General features: G+C 47.3%; 1 protein-coding gene across 1 annotated transcript in view; it reads right to left on the reverse strand.

Moving 5' to 3' along the window:
- The window catches only part of TMOD1 (tropomodulin 1), a 100020-nt gene that overhangs the window by 63775 nt on the left and 8381 nt on the right, over positions 1–27864 (reverse strand). Inside the window, exon 2 of the mRNA XM_003820614.5 lies at positions 13565–13732. Coding sequence (XP_003820662.1) covers positions 13565–13684 — 120 coding nt within the window. The 5' untranslated portion in view covers positions 13685–13732. The remainder of the gene's footprint in view (positions 1–13564; positions 13733–27864) is intronic.

Raw genomic sequence — 27864 nt, forward strand, 5'->3', positions numbered from 1 at the left:
TCCATGTAAGAAAGCCAAAATATTCATTCATTTATTTCTCAAATATTTACTGTGTATCCTGACCATATCAGGTGTTGGGCTAGAGAAAGCAAGAGGTATACACATAGGTTTTAAATTTAGAATTTTTTAAATTTTGAAAATACAAAGTTTAATTTGTTCTTGAAAATGACTATAGAGGTGGAAATTAGGCAACTTTTCCTGTGTGCAGTTCCCAACTCCTAATTTTTAAAATGGTGACTTCACCTTAAATGTTGTAGAATTATAACTCAGATGTGCAGCTTGGCAGGCTAACATCGCAGTCTAATTTTCACACCCACACTCTGGAGTCCAGTTGTTCAAAGGACAATGGAAACTTGGACAGATCCTTAACTGTGCTGTTAGGAGCTCTAACACCCTGCAAACAGGTGCCAGTAAAGCTAAATATCAAGTATCTGCACAGTTATCGTTGCTATAGATAGGGCTACGTGAGAAGCCATCCTGGCTAGAACCTTGTGGGCTTGTTCAGATGTGCACACATAGGCAACACACATGCACACACGTACATATACACGCACACACAGGCACACACATGATCACACATGTGCAGACATGCACACACACGTGCACATGCATGCATGCACACATGCGTGAACACACACAATGCATTAAAAGGATCATAGACTCCTGGCAGCTCGGAAATATAAAGCCCTAAAAGATCCTCTAGACCAATGATTTTTTTCATTTTCCAGTGGGGAAACTGAGGCATAGAAAACTGAAGTCACTGGCCCAAAGTCACATAGCTTGTTAGCCTCATAGCTGGGAAGCCTGAGCTTACATAAAAATGACACTGTATATAATTAGCATGTATATATATTAGCATAGTCAAGGATCTATATAACTATCTTCAGACTGGTGGCTCACCATGCATAAAACCATGCAAAACCCCTTAACCTGGTTCCTCACAGTGACAAAAAACAAGGAATTTTTATCACTTTTCCCAAATACATCAGCTATATCTAAGAACAAGGGAATGCAAAACGTGACCCCTGGGTCTGGGCTCTGGCGGTCCCAGGTTCCTATTCTGTGACTGAATTACACACAGCTTCTTGGAAGAGGACAGGACAGGTGGTAAAACCTCTTTATCAGGGATTGGAAGAAGCCAAGGGCCGGGGAAGGGAGGGGCCTCGCCTGAAGTCATATGCTGGACCGAGAGCCCAGGACTCTTGACTTCCATCCCACAGAAAATTTTCCATCCCACCTGACTGCCGTCCTCTGGGAACAAATCCTGGAAACCAGATGTGGCCGCACGTGAGAGCCAGGTCTCCTCCCCAAGTGTTAGAAAGCAGGGGAGTGGAGACTCCCCTGCTTATCAAATGAGTCTCAGTTTACACATGGAGAAACCGAGGCCCAGGGGCATTGAGTAATTGTCCCGGGGTAGGAGTGAAACCAAAGTGGCCTCACTTTTCGAACTTCCAGCTGACTCCTCTTCCCTCCTCCCATTTCAAACAATTTAACCTAAGCGTGCCCTAGACGCCCACCTGCCTCCACATCAGGCCAGGCCAGGCCAAACCTATCACAGGCCAGCAACTCCCCTAGTTGCCTTTTACAAGGGATTTGACTGGAAAACAAAAGTTTTTAACTGGCCTTGAGGATTTTATTTTCCAGTTATCTGCCAGGTCTGTTTCTCCTTATGAAAAACTTAGGCACTTATGGTCCCATCCCAATATACAGAGTTCTGCCTTTGCATTACTGTCCAGCAGCTTCCAGATCCCACTGGAAATGATGCAGTGGAGCGCTCTTCTCACATACTTTAGCCTGAGAGTGTGGCAGGGGCAGCGGGGTGAGCCAACTCTTGCCCCAGTCACAGCGTCTTGATGTTACAAAGGGACCAGCAGGATCCAAACCTCTAAGAGCCCCACCCCCTCCAGACACAGCCTCTGCCCTAACACACACACTCTGGGACTCTTGCTCCCTCTCTTTGCTTTCTCTCCACAAAGAGCTAGGCCTTTGGCTCAGCTGCCCTGACTTTGATGCAGGGCTGGTGAAACTCAATAGCTGCCATTTCCCCAGTCAACTTTACAGGGCATTAATGCCGACGTCCAAAGGCACTCCTGTAGCTGAAACCCAATAATTGCTTGTGGTGGTACCTATTTGTCATAGCAGCACAGTCTCTCTCTGGTATTCAAGGTGGGGACAAACCTTCCCTCCCTGGCTTTCTCCAAATCCTCCTTTCCTGCCTCATGCGCAGGGAAAATGTTCCATGTTCCTGTTGTGCTGGGGACTGGGTATCCTGAGACAATGACGGTACGATCCCAGCCCAGAGGGGCTCAGCCACAGGGGAGATACACATCTCAGTGGTGTGGTCACCTTACTCAGCCCTGGGCTTCCTGGAGGAGGTGGTCCTGAACTGAGTCTGAGGGACCAGGGAAGAGCCAGCCAGGTGAAGAGAGGGAGTGGAGGGGCATCGCGGGGAGAGAGAAAGCACAGTGCAGCAGAGGCCCAGCAGATGAGGGCAGCATGGCTGGCTAGGGGAAGCATTAGGGTCTGAGGCTGCAGTGTTCCGAAATGTCTCCTTCCATGGGCATCACCCTCGTTCCAGCCCTTGTGAGTCTTGCCGGGACCAGCAGAGAAGCCTCCTGGCTGGTTTCCTGCTTCAGGCCTCTCCACCTCTGCTCCTTAGACTCCACTGACATGTATACCTGACCACATCACTCCCCAGCATACTCAGAGATGCTCACCAACTTCCCTGACCTACAAATTATTGACCAATTCATCAGCCAGGCATGAAGAGCTTTTCATGATTTGACTCCAACCTACTCCCACCTCTCCAGCCTCCTGAGCCTCTTCCCTTCATCAAGTAGTCCATGTTCTAGCCACTCCAGGCTGCTCCATATTCCACAGCCACGCCCTGCACTCTTCCACTGCCATGCCTTTGCTCAAGGCTGTGCCTTCCACCTGGAATTCTGTCACTCCAGCTCCCCTGCATTCATCTTTCAAAGCCCTTCCCTTGGGCATCCTGTTCAGCCTTTGCAGGATTCTCCAAACCGATCTGGTGAATCTTGCTCCAAACTCCCCTAGGCATCTTGCCAGTTCTTGAATAATGCTCATCTTACTCTGTGGAGCATATCTATGCTGTATCTCTCTCCCTAAGGATACTGGGTGCCCTTCAAGGGCCAGCTGGGATATATCTTAGTTTTCTCTGAATCCCCAGCACCAAGCCATGAGTGCTAAGAGAATGTGGTCTGAGTTGTCCAGTCACACAACACCGATGCTCCAGCTGGGAACAGGATGGTATGACTTGGACTCCCTTCAGGCCCATGTTGCACCTGCTGTCCCAAGCCATTGGCTTTTCCACCCAGCTGCTGTCCCCAATTGGGTTTTGGGGAGAGGGACATATTATGAAAGATGTCAGAGTTGGGGAGTGTCTAGGATGAGACCAAGGTTCACTGTCGTGGGTTTTGGGAAATGCCAAGCTAGAGAGTGAGACTTTTATAATGTTTACTTTGAGGGCCTGGATTTGGTTAAAGTCCTGCCAACTCCTCTCAATCCATCTCAGGGCTTTCAGCAGAGCAGAACATCAGGCCATCACACTAGTGAACCCACAGTGACAGACTCCAAATCGTCCCTGATTCAAGCTTCCCCTTCTTTAGCAATAAAAGAAAGCCTCCACTTTTTAGTTGAGCTCTTGGCTGCTCAGATTAAAGGCTACACTTCACAGGCTCCCTTGCAGCTAGGTTGAGTCATATAATTAAGTTCCAGGCAATGATATGAGAAATGTCCAGTGGCAATTTCTGGTAACTTTCCTTAAAAGGGACTTGAATCATGGCTTTTCTCCTTTCTTTTATCCCTCCCCCTCCCCATCCCTTTTTCTCTATTTGGATGCCTGGAATGTGGCTATTATAGCTATAGGGCTACACCTTAGGAATGGCAGAAAGATGAGCTGGACAAAGTCTAGGACTCTGAGAAGTCTGGGGAGCTGAGCTCCATCCCAGCCCTAGATTGCCTACCGTGGACTTTTACTTGAGGGATGGATAAAACACTGCACAAATCACATTATTCTGAGTCTCTGTTACTTGTAGAGAAGCTGCACCCTACCTGATAACCTGGGTTCTCAGCCCAGGGCTGTGAGGCCACAGACGGGGCACTGGTGCTCTCTGGTTTTGGATCCCCCATCTGTAAAATGAGGGTCCAGAGCCCTTTTATCTTGAAACCTCAGAATAAAGGTTTAAACTCCATATGGAAGCAGCTTCTTGCTATTCAGTTTTATCATCACTGGGTATGATCATTCACTTTCATTCAACTGAACAGACACTGCATTATGGAGGTGGTCTGTCAGGGCAGTCACATCTGGTTGTGCAGGTTGTGCACTGCACTAAGCCAAGGACATTATTCACTCTCTAGTCTATGTGAACAGTGTCTCCTGGAGAAAGTGTCCAACTTGCACAACTATACCTGGCTGCACTGTATCTGTGGCCATACAGTATGGTTCCCAGTCTCAAAAAACTTAGATTCTAGTGGACAAATCATATACTCAGGCTCACATTTATTAAGGACCACCACGTGCCAGGCACTGGGCTAGGTGCTTTTCATCTAATCACACATGTATATGTTTGTGTATGTGTCTATTTTTTATGCTAAAACAAACACCTGCCATAGGAGGTAGAACCAGAGCTGCAAACTGAGAGGCCTACAGGCCAATTAAAAGCTAACACTTGGTTGGGTTTGTTTGGTCTGTGCATTTAAATGAGCTGTCAGCATTTTAAAATAAGGAGCTTATACATTTTTTAAAAATCCAGATTTCCAACATCTCTGGAAACATTAGGTGACGTGGCAATACCAGGTCTGCACTCTCATACTGGCAATAATTAGTGGAGCTGAAAATGCTGGGCGCTTTAGACAAACTCCTATTTGCCTCAGTCCCCACCACTCCCTGTTGTCTCTGACACAGAGGCCAAGGTCAGTTACTACATAGCACTGGTTTTGCTGTTGCTTTTAGTTCTGAAAATGTAAATGGTAAGTGAAAATTTTCTTACATACACATACCTTTATAAAGTGAGAAAGTAATAGATAAGCCAAGATGACCACATGGCTCAAGAAAACTGACCCATCTTCCTTCCTTCATGTAGGTCACTTACATGACGTTGTGGATACTTGGTTTGCTGCCTCCCAATAGAAAGCGCTCAGTAGAGTGGCAGAGATGATGAATAGAAAGGGAGACAGAAAGGGAGACAGAAAGGCAGGGTTTAAATTTTATCTGTAGTGATTTCTTTTTTTTTTTTAAGAATGATCAGAACCAAATAAGGCAAAATTTTAACATTTGCTAAATTCAGATGATGAGAAAATAGGTATATACTGTACTCTCCTATGTGTTTAAAATGTTTCCTATTCAACATGTCAAAATCAAAAAGGAAACAGCTCAGTGTCGCCAGGGTGGAGCAGGTGCTGTGCTAGGGGTGTGAAGGTGAAAGAGTCTAAAAGGCTTCCCGAGGGAGGGGAGGAAAGGTCAAGCCTTGAAAAATGTGAGGAAGTGAGGGGTTCCAGGTCGAGGAGGTTCCCCAGCCAGATGAGGGGTTGAGAGAAGTGGTCATGGGTCCAGAGGGCAGAGGGTAGGGTGGGGACACACAGATGCCTGGCCTGACTTGCCCTCACCCCACCAGGCCCATCCTCGGCTCTGTGCACAGCCAGCAGTGTTTCTAAGGATGTGTTCCTATTTTTAGAGGAGAGATTTATTTCTTTCCATTTCAACTGTTTACTTCTGTCCTGGGCTTGCGATTCTGCCGGTTTGTGTTACAAAGGAGAATCACGGCCCTGTGGACCAAACTTGGCTGCTTCCTGGATGGCAAGAGTGTCTTTGCCTTAAAGGATATGATTTGGGGCACAAGTAGGGAGGATTTTATGATCGTCTGATGGGAAGCCATGTGGAGTGACAGGAAGTACCAGGTGGGTGCCTTGGCTCGGCCGCTGACTTGCTGTGTGACCTTGAACGAGTCCTTTCCCCTCTTTCCACTTCAGGGTTTTGTTGATGCTTGGATGTCTCATCAGTGAAATGGTAATAATGACACCTCACAGGATGGGTATGAGGATTTGATGAAATACATAAAACACCAAGTGTGTCCAGGACAGACTCCAAAATCAGGCTTTCTCTACCGGTACCGCGTATGTAGATGCCTGGTGTGGGGTACTGTTAGATGATTTCTAAGTGTCCTTGGAGCTCTGGGATTCTCCAATTCTGTTTTCCATATTTTGTCCTGCAATTCACGGCCCTTTGTTCTCAGAACTCTGTTTCTGAGATGGAGTCTTGCTCTGTCACCCAGGCTGGAGTGCAGTAGCATGATCTTGGCTCACTGCAACCTCCGCCTCCCAGGTCCGAACAATTCTCCTGCCTCAGCCTCCCAAGTAGCTGGGATTGCAGTTGCGCACCACCACGCCTAGCTAATTTTTGTATTTTAAGTAGAGACAGGGTTTCTCTATGTTGGCCAGGCTGGTTTTGAACTCCTGACCTCAAGTGATCCGCCTGCCTTGGCCCCAAAAAGTGCTGAGATTATAGGCATGAGCCACCGCACCCAGCCTGTTCTCAGAACTCTTGACACATTATGGACTAAGGAAAGCAGGGTCTGTCTGAATTCTATCACTTAATAGCTGTGTGATTCTGGGAACCTATTTCTTTATCTACAGAATGACATTAAACCTCATCCTATGAGGATCAATCTTGTAAGATCCTTGTAAATATTTTATGAAATGATGCCCATAAAATGCTCAGCATAGCACCTGGCATGTAAGAACACCTTAGCAGAGGCCAGGTGCAGTGGATCACATCTGTAATCCCAGCACTTTGGGAGGCCAAGCGGAGGGGTGGATCACCTAAGGTCAGGAGTTCGAGACCAGCCTGGCCAACATGGTGAAAACCCATCTCTACCAAAAATACAAAAATTAGCCGGGCATGGTGATGTGCGCCTGTAAGTCCAGCTACTTGGGAGGCTGAGGCAGGAGAATCACTTGAACCTAGGAGGCAGAAGTCACAATGAGCCGAGATCACGCCATTGCACTCCAATGTGGGCAACAACAGTGAAACTGTCACAAAAAAAAAAAAAAAAAAGCCGGGCACGGTGGCTCACGCCTGTAATCCCAAAACTTTGGGAGGCTGAGGCAGGTGGATCATGAGGTCAGCAGATCGAGACCATCCTGGCTAAGACGGTGAAACCCCGTCTCTACTAAAAATACAAAAAAAATTAGCCAGGCATGGTGGCGGGCGCCTGTAGTCCCAGCTACTCAGGAGGCTGAGGAAGGAGAATGGCGTGGACCCGGGAGGCAGAGCTTGCAGTGAGCCGAGATCATGCCACTGCACTCCAGCCTGGGCGACAGAGCGAGACTCTGTCTCAAAAAAAAAAAAAAAAAACTCCTCAGTAGAAAATCATCTTTATTATTATTCAGGCTTTGCAGAGGGTCTGTTGTTTTCCATTATTGTTTCTATGGTTATATTGTGTCACAGATTCCTGACAGCTGACTTTAAAATCAACTCTTAGGACCCAATTTCTTTATAAGGTTGAATTATCTCTACCATCTTCTCTCCTGCGAATATTTTGAGCCTTTTACTGAGACAGTTTAAAAAATGTTCTGCCTTTCCCCAAAGCCTCATTAACAATCAATATTTACAGTTAAATTCCTTGTGTTGGTGGATTCTTCTTTTCTTGAAAGATTAGTATTTATTGTGAAAATAACATAACAACTTCAAAAGAAATCAAGTTGGAAATAACAATTTACGCATAATTCCCCAATCTGCTCTCTGAGTTTCCTTCTGGGCTAGTCTCAGAGGTGCTCCCAGGGTTAACAGCACAGGTTACTGGGCCAAGACTGTCTAGGTTGGAATCCCAGCACCGCTCAGATTGCATCCTGGGCAGGTTACTTTATATCTCTAAGCCTCAGCTTCTCCATCTTTAAAATGGGGCTAATGACTGAACCCTCCCAGAGGACTAAATGAGATAATCCACGTAGGGCTTTGCTCATGGCACACCCAGGAAGTATTGAGTGTCTATTACTCATATGAAAACTGTACACTGCTCCCTGCAGAAGTCACGATGACTTGTCATTCTCAAAACCTCTCTCTGTGTTGCCCCCACTGCCTGGTACAAAGGCAATCTGAACTGAGGAGCTGGCTCTGCTTCAGAGCAGCATCCACTTAACTCCAGAGAGACGAGAAAGGGCAGATCCTCTGGGGAATCAGTCAACAGCGGATACTTTTAGCACATGAAGCATTCCTTTCCCAAGGGAGTCCAAGTGCAACAATCTCATGATAAGCTCGAGTTTTTCCAGAGAGAGAGATAGAAAGTTTTGGGGACTTTTTTTTCTTTTTTAACGTGCACAAGTTTGGAATCCTCTGCTGCAAACAGAGCTGCTTTCCAAGTCCTCGTACTCCATTCTGCCACATGACACTGGGGCTTAACAATTGCATAACCAGAAACGTCACCCCTTGAAGTGTTTGTTGAATTCAGGTACTAAGACAGCCAGGAATGGTTCAAAGAAATCATATGTGGTTAGAGCTAGAGGGGGCTTCCAAGGCCATCTAGGCCAACCTATCCATTTTACAGACAGGAAAATTGAGATCCAAAGAAGGAAAATCACATACCCAAGTCCAGAGCAGAGCCAGGACTGGAACCTGGACTTCTGCACCTCAGGCTCTTTCCCAGAAAAAAGAGGGATTATTTTCCTACAGCAACCCCCAACCACAAAACCAGAGCACATCTGCAGTCTAAACTCTCTCCCTGAACACTCCCATGAGGCCTTGGAGTGGCATGGCTACGTTGTGGACTCCAGACCCACACGCAGTGGCTCTGCCATTGCCTAGTTGTGAGACTTTGGACAAGTTACTTCACCTCTCAGTTTCCTCATCTGTAAAATGGGGATGATAACAGCACCTGCCTCCTAGGATCATGATGATGGTCAAATAAGTTAATATTTTCAAATTCCTTAGAACAGCACCTGCACATAGTGAGTGCCATCTAAGCACTCATTAAACAAAAACAGGAGGAATATGGACTATAACAGAGAGGGCAGTGGCCTAGGTGCCAAGGCACCAGGGTTCTGATCTGGTTCTGCTTGGATGTGTGACCTAGACCAAGTTCTTTCCCCTCTCTGGGCTCTGCTCCTGCTCTGAAGCCGTGGGAGGGGCAGACACCTGCTGGCTGGCTAGGAGTCTCTCATTGTCTGCATATCTTTGGCCTCTCCCTGTGCTGTGATTTCAGAGCATGGGCCAAGGGAGGGTGAAACTAGAACTGGAATGTTTGTGCTCTCCAAAAGAAGGGAGGCCCTCCAGGCCTTTTCGAAGCTCATATACTGTCTTGCAAATGAGGTAACAGAGCTGATCTTAATGAAGGGGTCAATTGTGTGGCTGGGACAGAAACTCACTGGCCTCCATTATCTCCTATCCTCTCTCTGGTTTCTCTTCTCTTTTCTTTGAACTGAGAGAGAAAGGGGTCTTTGAAAATGCCAACTGGGAAACCACAGTGGTCTGAGAATCTCAGGTCTCAGGTGGCCCATGCCTGCTCCCACACCCCTGTGCTCAATTACTTTTCTCTGCCAGAGTGGGAGGTGCACACACTCTGGAGCCTGTTTGAAATCTGAGTCTCCGTGCCTGCCTGGGTCCTGCGACCGTCAGCAAGCTGAGCCCCAGGTGCCCTGTCCCTCCAGTAGCACAAGTGGAGTGTCCCTTCCCTGCTAATCACCTGGGCGGGAGAGCTGGCTGTGTGAGAGCTGCAGGGCCCTGGGTATTTGCTGCTGAGGCTGGATGCTCTGATATGTAGGGTGGCAGACCTGCGGGAGCTCTTTGCCAGTTTGGGGGCGAAACAGAATGCAGTTGCTGGTGGATGTATTTTGGGTTCTGCGAGGCCTCCTCCATCTGTCCCCCTCCACTCCCAGGTCTGTCGCTTGGCTCTGACCCTTGTCATCACCTGCCTTATTTGCAGTCACAGCCTGACCTAACCTCATCCCCATGCAGCAGCTCAGGGCAACTCAAACAGCCCAAAAGGCCTGCAGGGCCCTCAGGTGCACTTCTCCCTGGGAATGGCAAAGATTCCCCCGCGGGAGCGCCTCCCACCTCTCACCCATCTCCCTGACACCCCTCCAGTCCATGTGTCCCCAGCATCAGCTCCCAAAACCCCTCTGAGTCTCTGACCCTCAAGGGCTCCCTGAACCCACTGAGCAAAGTCTAAACCCGTCAGTCGGCCTTGCCGCCCCCTCTTCCCCCGCATTATCTATCCCAACCCCTCTTTCTAGTCGCATCTGACCTTCCGCAGAAACCACACTAAGATTCCCATCCCCAATTCCTTCCCTACACAACACTCTCCTTGTGGCCTTTCTCAAAGGCCCTCACTCGGCATGGAATTAAAAAAATCCAGGGCTCAGTTCCAGTATCACCTGCTCTGTGATGCCTTGCACCAGTAAGAGTTAATCTCCTGGCACAGCTTCCTGTCTGCTCTGTGTCGAGCCCAGTGTATTATGCCTGTGTCCCCACCAGCCTGTGCTCCTGAAAGGCAGAGTCCCAGCCAGGCTGCCCTGTTGGTGCCCAGCACAGTGCTCGGCAGGTAACCGAGTCACATTTATTGAGTTAACTGGAAGTGGCTACATGCCTCTTTTGTTCTCCCTTTATAAAGTTGTTTGTTCTTGGAATTCTGTGTGACAGTGATCTAGGATAGAATTAGAACAGAATAATTTTGCAGCTTGATTTTTTTCTTGCCTACATGGCTTGTTTTTACTGAAACACAGGCTAATGGGGAGAGATGATGCGGGGGAAGAAAGAGAAATGCAAGGCTCTTTCCACCAATGCCGACTTTTGATCAACTTGAGCAGCCTCATCAGGAAACCATCTTCTCGTGGCAGGCAGGGGAAGATCATGAATATCAGGAAGAGGAGGACACACTGTTGGAGAGATGTGTAATTCTATGGGGCCTGGGACCCAAGAGCCCTAGGCAAGGATTCTGAGTTATCTGGAATGAAGCCACTTAATCACACCTGGGTATAAGACCAGATTATAAGTCAGGTTAGCTTAACCCTGAAAATGACCAACCAACTCTGCTATTCCATGGCTGGGGACATTGAGGTCTAGGAAGGATGGCAGCTTGGTCCAAGGTCACATGGAGTGGAAGAGACAGGGTTGGGATTGGAAGCAAAACACCTAACTTCTAGTCCTGCATTTTTTCATCGAACTGTGCTCCCGGGATGTTAGCAGTGACCATCTCTGGGTGAGTGAGATTGAAGTGTTGTTTTCTTTATGGATCACTATTAAACCAGAGTTGAGCAATGGCTGGTTTAAAAAAAGGGTGTGATACATTCCATTTTTAATTAAAAATATATAACATGGAACATTTACTCACTTCAGTAACTTTGATTATCTACCTTCTCTGTGCTGGTTATTGACCTGGGTGCCTGGGATATAGCTGTAGGATGAAGACCCTTGTCTAGGAGGCCACCTACGAACCCCTCTATGCCCATGCTCACAGTTCTAGTGTGACTTGCTAAACCACATACACAACCAAAGAGACTTTTGACTCTTGACACTGTGTACCCTGACTGCAGGGATGAATTCTGAGTATTAAACACACTTCTAAATGTGCCAACTATGAAATGCAACGATAAAACATCAAACATTAAATGAGAAGAATTATTCTGGTCCTTTATTTCTCAGCTCATTCATTCCATGACACATGTTCTCCACCATCCTGAAGCTGCTGGCTCGATATAATGGGGTAACGGCCTTTTGAAGACTCAGTTACAGTGCCAGCTAGGTGGCCACACCTTACAGGCCGGGGCAACATTCTCCAGAAGGCTGTATATGCTCTGAATCAGTGGGCAATTGCGGATGCCATTTCTCCCATAGATAGGATTCATGGGTCAGGGAATCAAGATTGGAAATAGGAGTGGCACCACTCACCATTACTCCTAGTGACGCACTAGCAAAACTTTTGTTCATTGTTCCCATGACCCTGTGGTCTGCTGGCCTAGAAGTCTTAGTTTCAAAGGACGAAAGTTCCACTAGGAGACACAACAATTCCATTAAACTGGAAGTTAAAACTGCCACCAGGCCACTTTGGGGTCCTCATGACTCTGAATCAATGAGCAAAGAAGGGAGTTACTGGGCTGGCTGGGGTGACAGATGCTGACTACCAAGGAGAAATTGGATAGCTATTGCACAAGGGAGGTAAGAAAGTATGTCCGGATACAGGAGAGCCCTTAGGGCGTTTTTTAGTATTACCATGCCCTGTGATTAGGGTCAATGGAAAACTACAACAAACTAATCCAGGCAGGACTACTAATGGCCTAGGCCTTTCAGAAATGAAAGCTTAGGTCACCCCATCGGGTAAAGAACCACAACCAGCTGAGGTGCTTGCTAAAGGCAAAGAATGGGTAATGAAACAGGGTAGTTATAAATACCAGCTACAACTATCTGAGTAGTTACAGAAATGAAGACTGTAATTGTCATGAGTACTTCCTCCTTATTTTATGAACACTTGTATTGTGTGTGTGTGTGTGTGTAGCAAATATCTTTGCTTTTTCCCTCTCTTATTCCCTTATCATGTAACACAAGATTGTTTGATACCGACTTTACTGTTATTGATGTATTGGCTTTGTATAATAGGATTTAAGTATCATTAATTTTACATTATAATATTTAAGTTACAGGACAGCAAGGAGAAGAATAAACATCACTCATGGACTTTACCTCCTCTTCTGGGGAAGGTGATAGTGTGTTTTTCATTGTACCCAGGATAGTTGTATCATGTTAGGCAGAATTATGACATCGTTATTGTCTTTATTTGGAAATTAAGTATGGTTTAAAGAGATGTATATGTGTGCCAAGTTGACAAGGGGTAGACTGTGATGGTTAATTTTGGGTGTCAACTTGACTTGGCCATGGGATGCTCAGACATTTGGTCAAACATTTTTCTGGGTGTGTCTGTGAGGGTGTTTCTGGATGAGACCAATATTTGAATCAGTAGACTGAGTAACGCAGATTGTTCCCCCTGATATGGCGGTGGGCGGCGGGCATCCAATCAGTTGAAGACCTGAGTAGGGAAAAAAAGCTGACCCTCCTCCAAGTAGGCGGGAATTTCCTCCTGCCTGACTGCCTTGAGCTGGGACATTGGCTTTTTTCTGCCTTCGGATTCAAACTAAAACATCTTTTCCCAGACCCAACTCTTCCTGGGTCTTCGGCCTGCTGGTTATTTGTATTTGTATTGGAACTATGCCATTGGCTCTCCTGGGTCTCCACCTTAGCAACTGCAGATCTTGCTGGTCTCTATAGCCTTGTAAGCTAAAGCCTTATAACAAATCTCTCTCTCCCCTTCTCTCTCTGTCTCTACACACACACACACACACACACACACATACACACACTCACACATCTCCTATTGGTTCTCTCTTTCTCTGGAGAACCCTAATACAACACATTAAAAGAAAAATCTGCAAAGGCAAAGTTATTCCAATGTCATTGCCATGGAAGGAAAAAGGAAGTGGTGGCTTTAGGAAGCATCCACCTGTCCCTCCCCAGGTCCCCTCGCTAGTGACAATGTGCTTCCCTTTAGCACCTACTCACATCAGGGTCCAGCTCATCCAGCTCATTTTCCAGGGTCCTCAGCTCTTCCTCTGTTAGGGCTCCAAGGATTTCATCTTCATCCAGGTCACGGTATTTCTCTAGTTCTCGTCTGTACGACATCGTGGAAGAACTTGTCTGTGTCTCCTGAATTTCTGTGCTGATTAATACCTACCAGAAAGACAAGAACCTTAGAAAGACCAGTCTCAGATTTGCTCTCTCAGAGCAAATGGAGGCTCATCATTCACACAGCGGCCTGGGTACATTTTATGAATTGCCAGGATAATCATTACTATGGTGGAATACTACACTAAGTTTGGCTAATTCTCTAATAAAACTGTGCAAGGTAAAGTCCTGAGAGCATGTAAGTTAATGAATTGTAATCGGTTATAATTGGCATGGACATCAATTACAAGTAAATGGGCAATTATAAATGGCTTATGAATGCCTGAAAACAATGTTATTCTTTAAGGAGTTCAAATACTTTTCTGTGTAACTCTCTACCCCTTCACCCTACACCCCAGAGGGAATCATGAATGCTGGAAACTCTGCCAAAACTGAGTTTAAAAGGGACAGGGGAGTATCGGTGGTTAATTGAGCACCTACTGCATACAGGCCCCTCACCTACACCATCTCATTCAATCCTTACAAAAAGTAGTTCATAGAAATAGCTAACTTTTACTACTGCATATCAAGCTGTGTGTTCAGTACTTCACAAGGACTTTCTCATTTAACCTGTGAGGTAGGTATTTACTATTATCCCCATTTTATAGAGAAGGACTTAGAGAGATTAAGTGACTTACCCAAACGACACTACTAGGAAGCAGCAGATCCACATTTAAACTCAGGTCTGCTGGCTGCAGACCTTCTCTGCGGAGTCACCCAATGGCGTGGCCAGGGGACTGCCTAGTCCAGAGCCCCCATTTCCCCCCAGAGGGAGCCGGTTCAGAGGGAAGAATTGGTTTGCCAGCAGGACCCTGGGGACCAGGGTTCACCTCTGCTGCTTCCCAGACTACTCTCTCTTGCTGGAGAAGCCTACTGTTCATTTCCCATTTCACAGATGACACCCAACGCGTTTGGACCCTGTGTGTTTGGACCCTGTCTCTGCTACTTCCCATAACCATGACATTTTCAGACCTGTTAACTCATCTGAGCCTCTCCACACACCCTTTTTTTCCCCTTTTTTATACCTTGAAGATCTTCTTGGATACTAATAGGTCTTTTAATTAAAACATTTTTATTAGTGAAAAAACTAAGGGATGGCCTAGGGCTTGACTCAGGTCCCCTGACATCAGTCCGAGGGTGCTCTCTACTCCACCACACTGCCTCCGCTGAGCTAGGAGGGACAGCAGGACCTCGAGCTCTGTTGTCCTCCAGCTTGGCTAAATGTAGTACTGTGCATAGAATCAGTGTGATGAGTTATATTGTGTCTCCTAAAAACTCATATATAAGGCTGGGTGCAGTGGCTCATGCTTGTAATCTTAGCACTTTGGGAGGCTGAGGTGAGAGGATTGCTTGAGCCCAGGAGTTTGAGACCAGCCTGGGCAACACAGTGAGATCCCGCCTCTACAAAAAATACAAAAATTAGCTGGGTGTGGTCGTGCAGCACCTATAGTCCCAGCTACTCAGAAGGCTGAGGTGGGAGGATCGCTTTAGCCCAGGAGGTCGAGGCTGCAATGAGCCATGTTCCCGCCACTGCATTCCAGCCTGGGTGACGGAGTGAGATCCAGTCTCAAAAAAGTAAATAAATAAATAAAATACAAATAAAAGTTCATATGTTGAAGTTCTAACCCCCAGTATCTCAGTAACCTAGCAACACATTGCAAGTTAGAATGTGACCTTACCTGGAAATACGGTCATTGCAGATATAAGTAGTTAAGTTTAGTCAAGGTCTTACTGGATAGAGTGGGCCCCTAATCCAATATATTTTACCTGGGATCCTTATAAACGGGAAATTTGGACACAGATATAGCACACTAAGAGAATATCATGTGACGATGAAGGCAGAGATTGGGGTGATGCTACTACAAGCCAAGGAATGCCAAAGATTGAGAGCAAGCCACCAGAAGCCAGCCCCAGAAGGAACCCACACTGCCGACACCTTGATCTCAGACTTCTAGCCTCCAACACTGTGTGACAGTACGTTTCTGTTATTTAAGCCACGCTGTGTGTGGAACTGTGTTCCAGCAGCCCAGGCAAACTTATGTAACAGATATGACCTTCTTCACAGCAACGTACGTATTTAGACCTCCATGCAAGCCAATAAACCAACCCACCCGTGGCTCATCTGTGAAATGATGATGGAATTTTCTAAAGTAGAGAAAAATGAAAACTAGGAAAGGACAGTCAACCAATCGATCCAAAACCTGGGAATAGTTGTTAATGAAAAATAATTAAAGTCATCTAAAATAAATGAAAACCAAAGTTCACTAAGCTAACAGAAAAAGTCTCTGTCTCAGAAAGCAGAGAGTACATTTTATCAGTGTAAGCCTGTGCATGTGTCGGCCTATTTGTAGGAGAAATCCAAGTATATGACAGCTGGCTTGATAAGAAGGACTTGCTTCCCAAATACAGAAACCCCTGTGCCATCCTTTTCTCTCAGAATGGCTCAGCTTGGCCTAACGTCCTCTTCGACCAGGCCCCAAGAATGCAATGCTCAGACCATAAATGGCCCCCCATCACTTGATCCATTTCTATTACTTCCAAAGAAAGCACAGCTGACAGTGCTCTGGTATCGATGAAAAAACCTTCCTGAAGGCCCTCAGAAAACAGCCTAATTTGGCTTTTCCTAAGTGAAGCCAGGATGGGGAGAGGATCCATGATCTCTGTGCTGGGGCCAAGAGGGACTCCAATGAAGGGCTTGGAGTCTTCCAGAACCAACTCACAGAGATGTCCAGAACTGCCTTAAAACTAGCATCTCTTAGAGGGGCTGCAAACACAAGCTTTTGGTGCTCAAACGGGTTTTGGGTTATATGAAGTTCCCTAGGACTCTGGACTGCAGGACTTCTTCAAAAATGTTGGTATGTTGGTATACAATGGAGTCTCCAAGAGGAATAGGTTGCAAGCAGAATTCCCCCAGTCTTTTTTATCATAAAAGCACGTCTCTGAGAAACTGCACCCGGAAATGGAATCTCACAAAACCAAGTTTGGAAAACACGCTTTTTGCCTCACCTCTGGGTCACATCAGAACCACACAAGAAGGGACACAAGGACAGGACCAGCTGGGACACACTTCTGGGGAACATCAGACAGGTTGGGAACCCTGGGAGTGTCTCATACTTGTTACCTCTTCCAGCTGCCTTATTTTCTCGATGCTTTATAGTAAAAGCCTTAGAAAAAGAGTCATGGACAGACCCTGGAGAATGGACCAGCCAGGCCGAGGGAGCAGGGGAGAAAGAAATCCTTTATCAAAGCCAGCTTGGGGAAAAGGGGCTGGGAAAAGAGCCAGAAAGGAAAGGAGGTGGCAACTGTGAGGACTGCTGAAGGAGGGATATGTGGTGGGGCACTAGGCCTCCCCTAGAGATGCCACCCTGAGGGGTGCAAATCATGAAATTTCCTAAAGAAGTCTCCTCTTACTGCACCCAGGAAAGTTAATGCACCACATACACACCCCAAGGTGCTATTGATTTCTAAAATCCTATTTCACCAGATTTAAAAAGCCCTTTCTAACGTCAAGAGTACTGTGAATATTATGGAGTGATGAGGCACAACATGAAATAAACTAAGAACCAAAAACTCTAAGGTAAACTATGAAGCTGTCAGTTTCAAGCCACACTCATCGACTTGGCTCACAAGGACGGTTGCTACGAAGCAGTATTCTCCTGTGGTTGAGGAAATGGGAGAACTGGAGGTAGGGAAGAGACAGGGTGGGAGGGAGGCGAAAACAGTGTGTTCAGAGAGCCCACTGCAAACTCAGTCTTAAAATACGGCTTGGAAGAGATTGTATTTTATAGCTGCTAATAAAAGGCCTCTGTTTCCTAAGAGAAGAGGTGTCAGGGATGGAGCACAGGCCTGAGCTTCATAGGACTTGTGGTTGGAGTGTTAATTGTGACAGTGATTCCCTGGGTGACCCTTGCTAAGTCCCTTCCCTCCTCTGAAAAATGAAAGCATTGACTGACCTGGCTGGTTTTTAAACTATGCCAACAGGAGATCTCAGGCTCTGAGAAAGTGCCTCCAGGGCCCCGCAAAGGGTTAGGGATAAGTGTGGGGGACTCACTCCTGATTTTACCTGATGTATTTATTTGGGTTCCATATAAAATTTCACTTGAAGAAAGGATTCCGTGGCTCAAATAAAAAGTGGAAAATCCCTGGACTGGGTTTCTTGGTCTGCATAGTGAGAGGCTAACCGTACTCGCCCCCGTAAGGTATTGTGAGGATCATGGGGTAGCAAGCAGATGAGGCTGTAGCCTGGGGTTGACTGGTGCAGTCAACTGGCTTCACAGATATTAGCCATTATTATGAGGCTGTCGCTGCTGGAGTCTCTACCTCCTTTCCCCGAGCCATGCTGTCGTCAGGCTCTGAGGTCCCTCAGGAGAGGACCCATGTTCTATGTGTCTTCATGTTCCCAGTGCCTTGCCCTGTGCCTGGCCCAGTGGTGTCACCTGAGGAATGGGGAATGAGCACCTCTGGGTCCTGCTCTAGGGTACTTGGAATCCTGGGCAAATCCCTTATCTTCTCAGATGCTCTGTTTTCCCATCTTTACTACGGCAAGATTGGACCAGATCTGGAGGGACTGAAAGTCTGAGAGGGGAGGGATGGGCAGGAAGGGGGTGATGAAGCCGCTGGGGCTCCCAGCATGGCCCACCTGCAGCAGCTCCTGGTGACCCTGAGCAAGAGTTGGTGAGAGCAATAAAAGGACAGGTAAATATATTTAAAACACCTTCGCAAACTCAAGTCTTCCAAATCTGGTGTCTATTTTACACTTACAGCATATCCGGCCACCCCGCTTCTCTGTGGCAGAAGCCTTAAGCCTCCGTTAAATATGAAAAAATAGAATTTACAAGCTGTGCCAGGAAGTAGCACTCGGCAGGTTGGACAGTAAAAATGAGGGAGTCAAAGGCTGAGGCCATCCATCAGGAAAGCCTCAGAAATGAAAGCTCCGAGAAGAAGCAGCTCCTGGAGTACACAAGGCTCTTTTAAATCTTTCACAGGCAGCCGGTCCAGTCACCTCTGCTAATGGCTTCTCCAGCATTGCCCGCCCATGTGGGAACACTCCAGAGGAGGCACTTATGCGGCATCATCTTGATTTATGGACTGCACTTCCTTGAGCTCAGGAAATGCTGAGTCACAAGTTCAAATAAATATTTTCCAGTTATACTGACTTGTTATTTCAGCCACAGTGAATATCTTGAGGATGGGAAGGCAAGGTTGATTTAGAAAGTCCATCCTTTATGCCCCAGATATTTGTGGATTTGTCCCTGTCTTCCGGAAGACACTTTGGCCAAAGGGATTTTATGTCAGGTTCCCTCTACACTAAATTCTGTATCCCAAGACAATGCCATCTACCTCCCTCTCTGGAATCTCTCTTCCCTCGGCTGCAGGGATGCAAGAGCACCTGCAATGTCCCCTGTCCCTCCTGAGAGAGCTGTCTCCCCGCTACTCCCCTGCACCCTTTAAGGGGCACCTCTCAGGGCAGCCATGCTTCATATCACGGGTCACCCCTCCACTCTCAGATGACTGGGCAGAGGGGTGCCTGGCTCAAGGGTAGCCAATTGATTGGAAGGCCAGTGACAAGGTCCCAAGGTGGCCCAAGACAAAGAAAAAACCAAAAAGAGGAGTTGGGTAAAAGAGGAGTTCTTAGCTCATTCATTTCTTAGCATTTGTATTTGTTTCCTGGGGATGCCCCCGTCAAAGCCCCACAAACCAAGTGACAGAAACAACAGAAGTGTGTTGGCTCTCAGTTCTGGAGGCAGAAGTCAGAAATCAAGGGTCAGCAGGGCTGGCTCGCTCTGAGGACGAATCTGTTCCCAGCTGCTCTGTTGGCCTCAGGTGTTCCTTGGCCGGCAGAGGCTCCTTTCCCTGTTTTTTTCTTCGCAGCGTCTACCCTCTGCACATGTCTGGATCCAAATTTCCCCTTTTCCTGAGGACAGCAGTCATATTGGATTAGGGCTTCCCTAAGGACCTTATCACATTCACAGGTCACATTCACAGGTGCAGCTTTTTTGGGGACACAATCCAACCCATAATAACATGGAACTGGGACAGGAGGAGAAGATGGGGCAGGTGTTGGGGCAGCTGTGGTGAAGAGAAGCTGGGGGGCCCATGGTGGACGGGTGGAAGCTGAGGCGATGGGGGATGAGAATGGGCAAGGGAGTGGAGTCCTGAGGGACAGCTTGTGCTGCCCATGAGAGACAGAGCACACAAGACCCAACAATGCCCAGGCCCCCCTCCCTCAAGCCTGGATGGTACGGCTCAGCCTGTTTCCCACGAGCCCCCTGTCCTCCCATGAGCCTGTCCAGGCCCATCCATCTGGCCACGCCCACTCGCTGTCCTAAGGGACCTTAATGAGCTCCCACTCCTTGCAGCGAAACTCTCCTGGTTTCCCTGCTTTCTTTCTGAATCCTCCCAGGTCTCCTTGATGACGCATTATTCTTGGCCCACCTGTTTCTCTGGGCTCTGCCCTCTTCTCACGTTCTCCCTGGCTGGTTCTCATCTTCTCCCGTGTGGGGCCTGCTGCCTGTGATAAGCTGAGGACACTCAGATGGTGTCTATCCAGCCCAGGCCCCTTCCTGAGCCCCTGCTCCCTTCTGGGTACCTCCCCCTGGAGTCCTCAGGCCCCATATGCCCAACCTTGCATGCGTGTCCGGCTTCGGCACCACCACCCTCCCCTGGCCTGGTTTGCAGCTCCTCTTCTGCCTGTCAGTCACCCAGGCCAGACCCTTGGGGTCAGCATAGACTTCCCAGCCCACTCTCCAGCTCAGGGCCAGCCTGAGCCTGACAAAGCTCTTTCTCTTTTTTTAAACTTTTTTTTTTTCTCCATCACCCACGCTGGAGTGTAGTGATATAATCATAGCTCATTGCAGCCTCCAGCTCCCAGGCTCAAGCAATCCTCCCTCCTCAGCCTCTCAAGTAGCTGGGAGTACAGGGGTGCATCACCATGCCCAGCTAATTAAAAAAAAATTTTTTTGTAGAGATGAGGTCTTGCTATGTTGCCCAGGCTGGCCTTGAACCCCTGGCCTCAAGCAATCCTCCCACTTCAGCCTCCCAAAGTGCTGGGATTATACGTGTGAGCCACCATGTCTGGCCTCTCCTCCCCACCCCCACAGGCCCACTATCTTTTTGTTGTTACAGTTGCTTTTCAAATTGTGGTAAAATACACAAAACATAAAATTTACCATTTTAACAATTTTTAGTTGCACAGTTCTGCGGCATTAAGTACATTCCTGTTGTTGTGCAACCATCACTACTATCCATCTCCAGAACTTTTTCATTTTCTCAGGCTAAAAACTCTGTCCCTATTAAACTCTAACTCCCCTTTCTCTCCTCCCCCAGCCCCTGGCAACCGCATTCTCCTTTCTGTCTATGTGAATTGGACTACTCCGGGGGCCACCGATGACTGGAGTCATGCTGTGTTGTCTCTTTGTGACTGGAATCCTGTCTCTTTAACATCCTTGGATCTGTCCCTCCTCTCCCTTCTCACAGCACTGCCTCTTATGATCTCAGTGAGTGCAGTGGTCTCCAAACTAGTCCCCTGCCTCAGTTCTCCCTCCTTCCTATCCTCACTCAACTCAGCCTCCAAATGACCTTGGTGAAAATCAGTCCTCATGCTACTCCCAAGCTGAAAACTCCAACTGCTTCCCAAGCTCCAACTCCTAAGCTCCGACTGCTTCCCAAGCTCCAACTGCTTCCCATGGATGGATAGAGAGCATGTCTTTAAAGCGCACCTCACCACACAGGCTCCCAGCACCCCTGGTTGGGATAATGTCCCCCTCTGCTCCCACACCTCTGTAGGAAGCTCTAAGGAAGCAGCGCTGCCCCTGCCTAGCGGAGGAGACTGGGACTCCCCACATCTCTCTGTGTTCCCAGATTGAGCCGGGCAAGATCACATCTGACATCTGCACATCTCAGCGCCCAGCCCCTGCCTGGCTCAGAGTGAAGGTGAAGTTACTGCAGATTGAACTGAATTGTCAGTCAGGGATACAGACCCCTGGGCGAGGGTGGAAAACTGAATCCTATCTCAGGCCAGTGACCGGCAGGGGAAGAAAGTCAACCAGCAATCGATTGGGTGGGCAGGGGTAGGGTAAGGTGTGGAAGGAGTAGACAAAAAGTAATGGAAGTTTGAGGGGGCTTAGCTTCCTTAGTTTTTAAGGCTGAGATCAGGGTCATAAAAGGTGGTGCAATAATTATGCCAATAACCACTCCTCCAATGTGCAGAGACCTTTGCAGCGCATAAAAATATAACTACTTTTATGCTTGCAGTTTCATGTCCCCGGGGGCGTGTTGTCACCTGTGATGGGTTCCAGATAGAAGAGAGCCGAGGAGAAACAGGGAGAGGGAGAGAGCTGAACTGAGAGGGCTGAGCTCTCTCAGTCACCAATGTCTTGATTCCAAACCATCCTGCTTCCCCTAAGGATCCCCTGTGTAAAATAGCTGAGGCTTCTCACTCTGCCTTGCTGAAAGATGCACCCAGGCAGGACTGGCTATGTAATTTGCTGGGTTCAGTGCAAAGTAAAACAGTGGGACCCTTTGCTCAAAAGGCAAGACAAAAGTGCCATTAAAGGTACCAAAATAGGCTGAGCTTGGTGGCTCATGCCTGTAATCCCAGCATTTTGGGAGGCTGAGGTGGATGGATTGCTTGAGCTCAGGAGTTCGAGAACAGCCTGGGCAACATGGCAAAACCCTGTCTCTACAAAAGATAGAAAAATTAGCTAGGCATGGTGGTGTGTGCCTGTAGTCCCAGCTACTTGGGAGGCTGAGGTGGGAGGATTGCTTGAGCCTGGGAGGCAGGAGTTGCAGTGAGCCAAGATCATGCCATTGCACTCCAGCCTGGATAACAGATTGAGACCCTGTCTCAAAACAAAAACAAAACAAAGTATCAAAATATAAAGCTCTTCGTTTCTCCCATGGTCTCTCTCTTGATCTGGCATGGTGTTTTTTTTTTTTTTTTTTTCATTTTTGTTTTAGTTTACAAACTTTTGGTAGAGACAGGGTCTCACTATGTTGACCAGGCTGGTTTCAAACTCCTGGACTCAGTCAATCCTCTTGCCTCAGCCTCCCAAAGTGCTGGGATTACAGGTGTGAACCACCATGCCCAGACTGTCATGGTGTTTTTTATTTATTATTAATACCGTGATCCACATAGGTGTCCGTGTACTGCACAAGAAGCCCACTGGCTGCCAATTTCTTTCTCTTATCACACCCAGGACCGACACATCCTGCCCTAGGGGAGGGCCAGGAAGTCATGCCAGGCATTTCCCCTTCCCACGGGTCACTGGCCCAACACAATCTTCTTGTCTGCCCCTGATCCAGGTAGTGAGTGGCCTGGTCCTGGCCGCTGCCGCAACACAATCCTTTCGTCCATTTCTAATTCAGATTACCTAATGTCCTGGCACAGCGACTGCAATATCATGGGCAATTCCCAACGGTATTACAACCCCTGTGCCAGGACATTAGGTACCTGTATGAGCAGTGGATGAAAGGCTTGCCCTGCAGAGTTTCCAGCTGAATACACCAGGCGGCCTCACTGGCAGCCCAGCAGGAGTGGGAAGTGGGAGGCTGAATGGAACCAGAGGGTGCCAGGGGCGAGGGAGCTCTAGTCCAAGAACCCATCCCCAGGAAGCAGTGAGGCAACAAGAGGTGGGACCTCATGCAAGCTGAGGTTCTGAGCCCTGGCACATACTCCATTGAAACTTCACTTAAAAATATAAATTCAAAGATAAAATTATTAAGAATTTTGGCCAGGTGCGGTGGTTCACGCCTGTAATCCCAACACTTTAGGAGGCCAAGGCGGACGGATCACTTGAGGTCAAGAGTTCAAGACTAGCCTGGCCAACATGGTGAAACCCTGTCTCTACTAAAAATACAAAAAAAGAAAAAGAAAAAGAAAAAAAAAGAAAACACAACCCCCCCCCCCAAAAAAAAACATTAGCCAGGTGTGGTGGCGGGCACCTGTAATCCAAGCTACTCGGGAGGCTGAGGCAGGAGAATCACTTGAACCTGGGAGACAGAGGTTGCTGTGAGCCAAGATCGTGCTGCTGTGCTCCAGCCTGGACAACAGAGTGAGACTCTGTCTCAAAAAAAAAAAAAAATTTAAGACAGTGACTGCAGAACATTCCACCAAGCACAGTGTCCCTCTGAAAGCAGGACTCTGTGCACCTGCACAGGTGTACAACCTGTTTCCAGCCTTAGCCCCAGGGCACATGTCCTGAAGGCCCCAGGGCCAGACTCAGCCTTGGCTTACATGTGAAGGTCCTTTTCCTCCCTAGTGTCTTCCAATCCATTGAAATTTCTAGTCCCGGGGTCTAGAGGACACTAGGGCCACTGTGCAATGGCAGAAGGAGCATTGCCATAGAAGTCAGGGGGCCTGGTTACAAGTCCTGACTTTAGTTGAGGACCTGCCATATGACCTTGAGCAAATTGCTTTACTTCTCTGGATCTCAGTTTCTACAACCTAATTCACTGGGTGAGTATTTACTGGGTACCCACTATGGGGAGGGCATGCTGGGTCTTTTTGGGAGAGACAGAAATTAATAAGAAGTCCTAGCTCTCAGGCGCTTATAATTAACATGGGGAGATAAGACTCACACAGAGATCCTGGGATAATGTCACACCCGTCCTCTCTTCATCCACCACCCCTGGAGCAGAACAGATGCCCTGGGCCCTTAGTTTCCTTTACAGGTGAGGCCTCATCTTGGGTCAGCCTGGTTAAAGATGAGAGCTTGAACTAGGGGTCATGCAAACCTGGGCTGAAATCCCTGCCCCTGGCTCTAGCTGACTGGGCAGCCTCAGGCATACCACTTTGTGCCTCTGAGATTCGGGGTTTCTTCTGCAAAGTGAGAGCAGGACACGGACTGAATGTTCTCCCAAGGGGTACTGTAAAGGGGACATGAGAGAAGGGATGATACAGCTCGATAACCGGTTTCCTTCACCTTCCTTCAGGCCCAGCCTGCAGCCTGCAAGCACCGGATGAGTGGACGTGGCTGAGCAGCCATGAGAAAGATGTGGGGCTCTCCGGTGACTGTAGACCCAGCATAAATCAACAGTTCGAGGTGCTCATCCCCAAAGCCATGGTGAGACCTTAGCTGCTGTAATAAAAGTGTAGTGCCAAAGTAAGGGCAATGACAGTCTTGCTTGGCTTTATGCTGGAGCTCAACTCTGGGCCACACTCTTTTGTGGGGGGTGGGTGGTAATTATCTTTTTTAAACAAGACACTGGCTATATACAGTCAAGTGTGCAAGGCTTAAGTATACAACTCATGTAATTTTCCCACATTTATATACCTATGTAGACATTCAAATGAAGATACTAAACATTTCCAGCCCCCAAGAAAACTTCCTTAAATTCCCTCCTAGTCAATCTCCCTCAAAAGTAACTATTTATAATATATATAAAATAATATATTTATAGTACTATTCTGACCTTTAAGACTGTAGATTAGTTTTGGTTTTTTGAACATTGTATGGAAACATATAGTGGATGTGTTTTTTGGGGGTTTTTTTTTTTTGCATCTGGTTTCTTTCCTTCAACATTGTATCTGTGAGATTCACCTGTGCTACTGTGTGTAGTAACAGTTTGTTCTTTCTCATTGATGTGTAGTATTCCATTATCTGAAATATACCATAATTTATTTATTTACTCTACTTTTAATGGTCATTTAGGTTATTTCCAGTATTTGGTAATTATAAACAGTGCTATGAATATGTCTTTTGGTAGAAATAAGCACTTCCTTCTTTTGAGTGTGTACCCAGGAGTGGAATTGCTAGGTCATAGAGTGGGCATATGTTTAGTTTCAGTAGATATTGTCAGTTTTCCAAAGTAATTTTACAATTTTACATTTCTACCAACAATGTATGATAGTTCCAGCTGCTCCACAACCTTGTCAACACTTGGTACTGTCAGCACCTTCCTGTTAGCCATTCTGGTGGGCAGGTAGTGGGAACTCATTGTGCATTTCCCTGACGACTAATGATGCTGAGCACATTTCATATGCCTTCTGGACATGGGGATGACCTCTGCTGTGAATTAGGCCTTCTCTTTTGAGTGGTGCTGAGTCCAGAGAAGGTGAACAAGGTGTCATATGAAGAACAGTTGAAGGACCAGGAGGAACATGGTCACACTCTCCAAACCTCTACTGGGCTCACCTGGGGAAGAGGGAACAGAAGAGGTCTGTGGCTCCCCAGAGGGCAGAAGACATAGATTTATTGAAATTACCAGGAAGTAGATTTCTGATCAGCACAAGGAACTTTCTAACAATAAAAACTGCCCGAGGGCCAGCTGGGCACAGTGACTCACACCGGTAATCCCAGCACTTTGGGAGGCAGAGGCAGGCGGATCGCTTGAGGCCAGGAGTTTGAAACCAGCCTGGGCAACACGGTGAGACCTTGTCTCTACAAACAATTTAAAAATTAGCTAGGTGTGATGGCGCACTCCTGTAGTCCCAGCTACTCAGGAGGCTGAAGCGGGAGGATTGCTTTAGCCCAGGAGGAAGAAGCTGCAGTGAGTCCTGTTTGCACCACTGTACTCCAGCCTGGGTGACAGAATGAGACTCAAAAAACAAACAAACAAACAAGCAAACAAACAAAAACTGCCCAGGGGTACACTGGGCTAAGCCGGGAAGTAGCGAGCACCTGTCTCTATAGGCTGTGAGCAGCGATGGCAGAGCCCTAGATGAGGTCTTCCAGAGAGGGTTGATGTCTTGATTGATGGTGGTTGTTGGGGAGTTGACAATACAGGATTTAAAGCCCTTTAAGGCCTAGTTCTATTATGACAGATGTGTGTGGAGCCCCTGAATGGAGGAGGATGGGGACTTAGAGACCAGCTATTGTTAACAGACTTGTTTTCTGGCTCATTTGCAGTTATTTTCACTGGCTGATTTCATTCTCTTAGTCATATGGGAAAGTACCTTCTAAAAAAACAAACACACTAAACTTAGTGTTTGACTCCATCACTTTCTGCAGTTGCTATGAGCTTCATCCCAGAACACAATGAGCCATGCTCAATGCTCTAAACGTCAAAGTTGTCAAGTGGTTTAAATTGGAAAAGCCTGTGCGTGTGTGTGTGTGTGTGTGCCTGTGTGTGTGTGTGTGTGTGTGCGCGCGCGCACGGGTGCATGTTTTCATTTTGCATCTCTTGGGGTCATCATGGTGTCTGAGTCACCACAGCAATCATCTGTAAGCAACAGGGTTCCAGGAAAAGAGTCTGAAGACATCTCCCTGTCTCAGCTGGCCTGCCCACCTGCCCTCAAACCATGCTGCACTCCACTCCTCCTACGTCTCTGCAACTTTCCTGGTTCAGGCCACACTTAGCTCTCCCCACGCTCTGCCCCTTCCATTTCATTTTCCTCCACACCAGCAGAAGAGAGTTCTAGGAAGCCAACGATTGTAGTACAAACAAGAGAGGCCATCAGAGTTCTTTGGGAGTTATTGCATTATCTTCAGGCACCCCTACTCCCACAAGACTAAAAGCTACCTGAGGACAAACATCTCTGTCTCCCATGGTCCTTCACAAAGCCCTGCACCTGTCCAGTGCTGAAGACATATTCGTTGAATGAATGAATGAATGAATGAATAAATGCCTAGCATTATTATTAGCTTTGATAGCCATAAGTCAAAAGCACTGGTAGAATAAAAGCTAACCTGTAGACCGGGTGTGGTGGCTCACGCCTGTAATCCCAGCACTTTGGGAGGCTGACGTGGGCAGATCCCCTGAGGTCAGGAGTTCGAGACCAGCCTGGCCAACATGGTGAAACCCCGTCTCTACTAAAAATACAAAAATTAGCCAGGCGTGGTGGTGGGCACCTGTAATTCCAGCTACTCGGGAGGATGAGGCAAAAGAATCGCTTGAACCTGGGCAGTGGAGGTTGCAGTGAGCCGAGATTGTGTCACTGCACTCTTGCCTGGGCAACAGAGTGAAACTCAGTGTCAAAACAAAAAAAAAGCTAACTTGTAGGAAAGCTTGTGGAATTCATTCCTATCCTCATTCTCCATTTTACAAACATGAACTTCATCACGCAGCCTCACAGCAGGTGTTACTGTAAGATAGAGCTTTATGAAACATGTTTTTGTATTTTCCAAAAAACCAATATGAAAATTAATATGAGCAATACCGAAAAGCAAACGGCAAGCTGGGGGAAAATATATTTGCTT

The sequence above is a fragment of the Pan paniscus genome, chromosome 11, assembly GCF_029289425.2.
Source record: "Pan paniscus chromosome 11, NHGRI_mPanPan1-v2.0_pri, whole genome shotgun sequence".
Taxonomy (NCBI): Eukaryota; Metazoa; Chordata; class Mammalia; order Primates; family Hominidae; genus Pan; species Pan paniscus.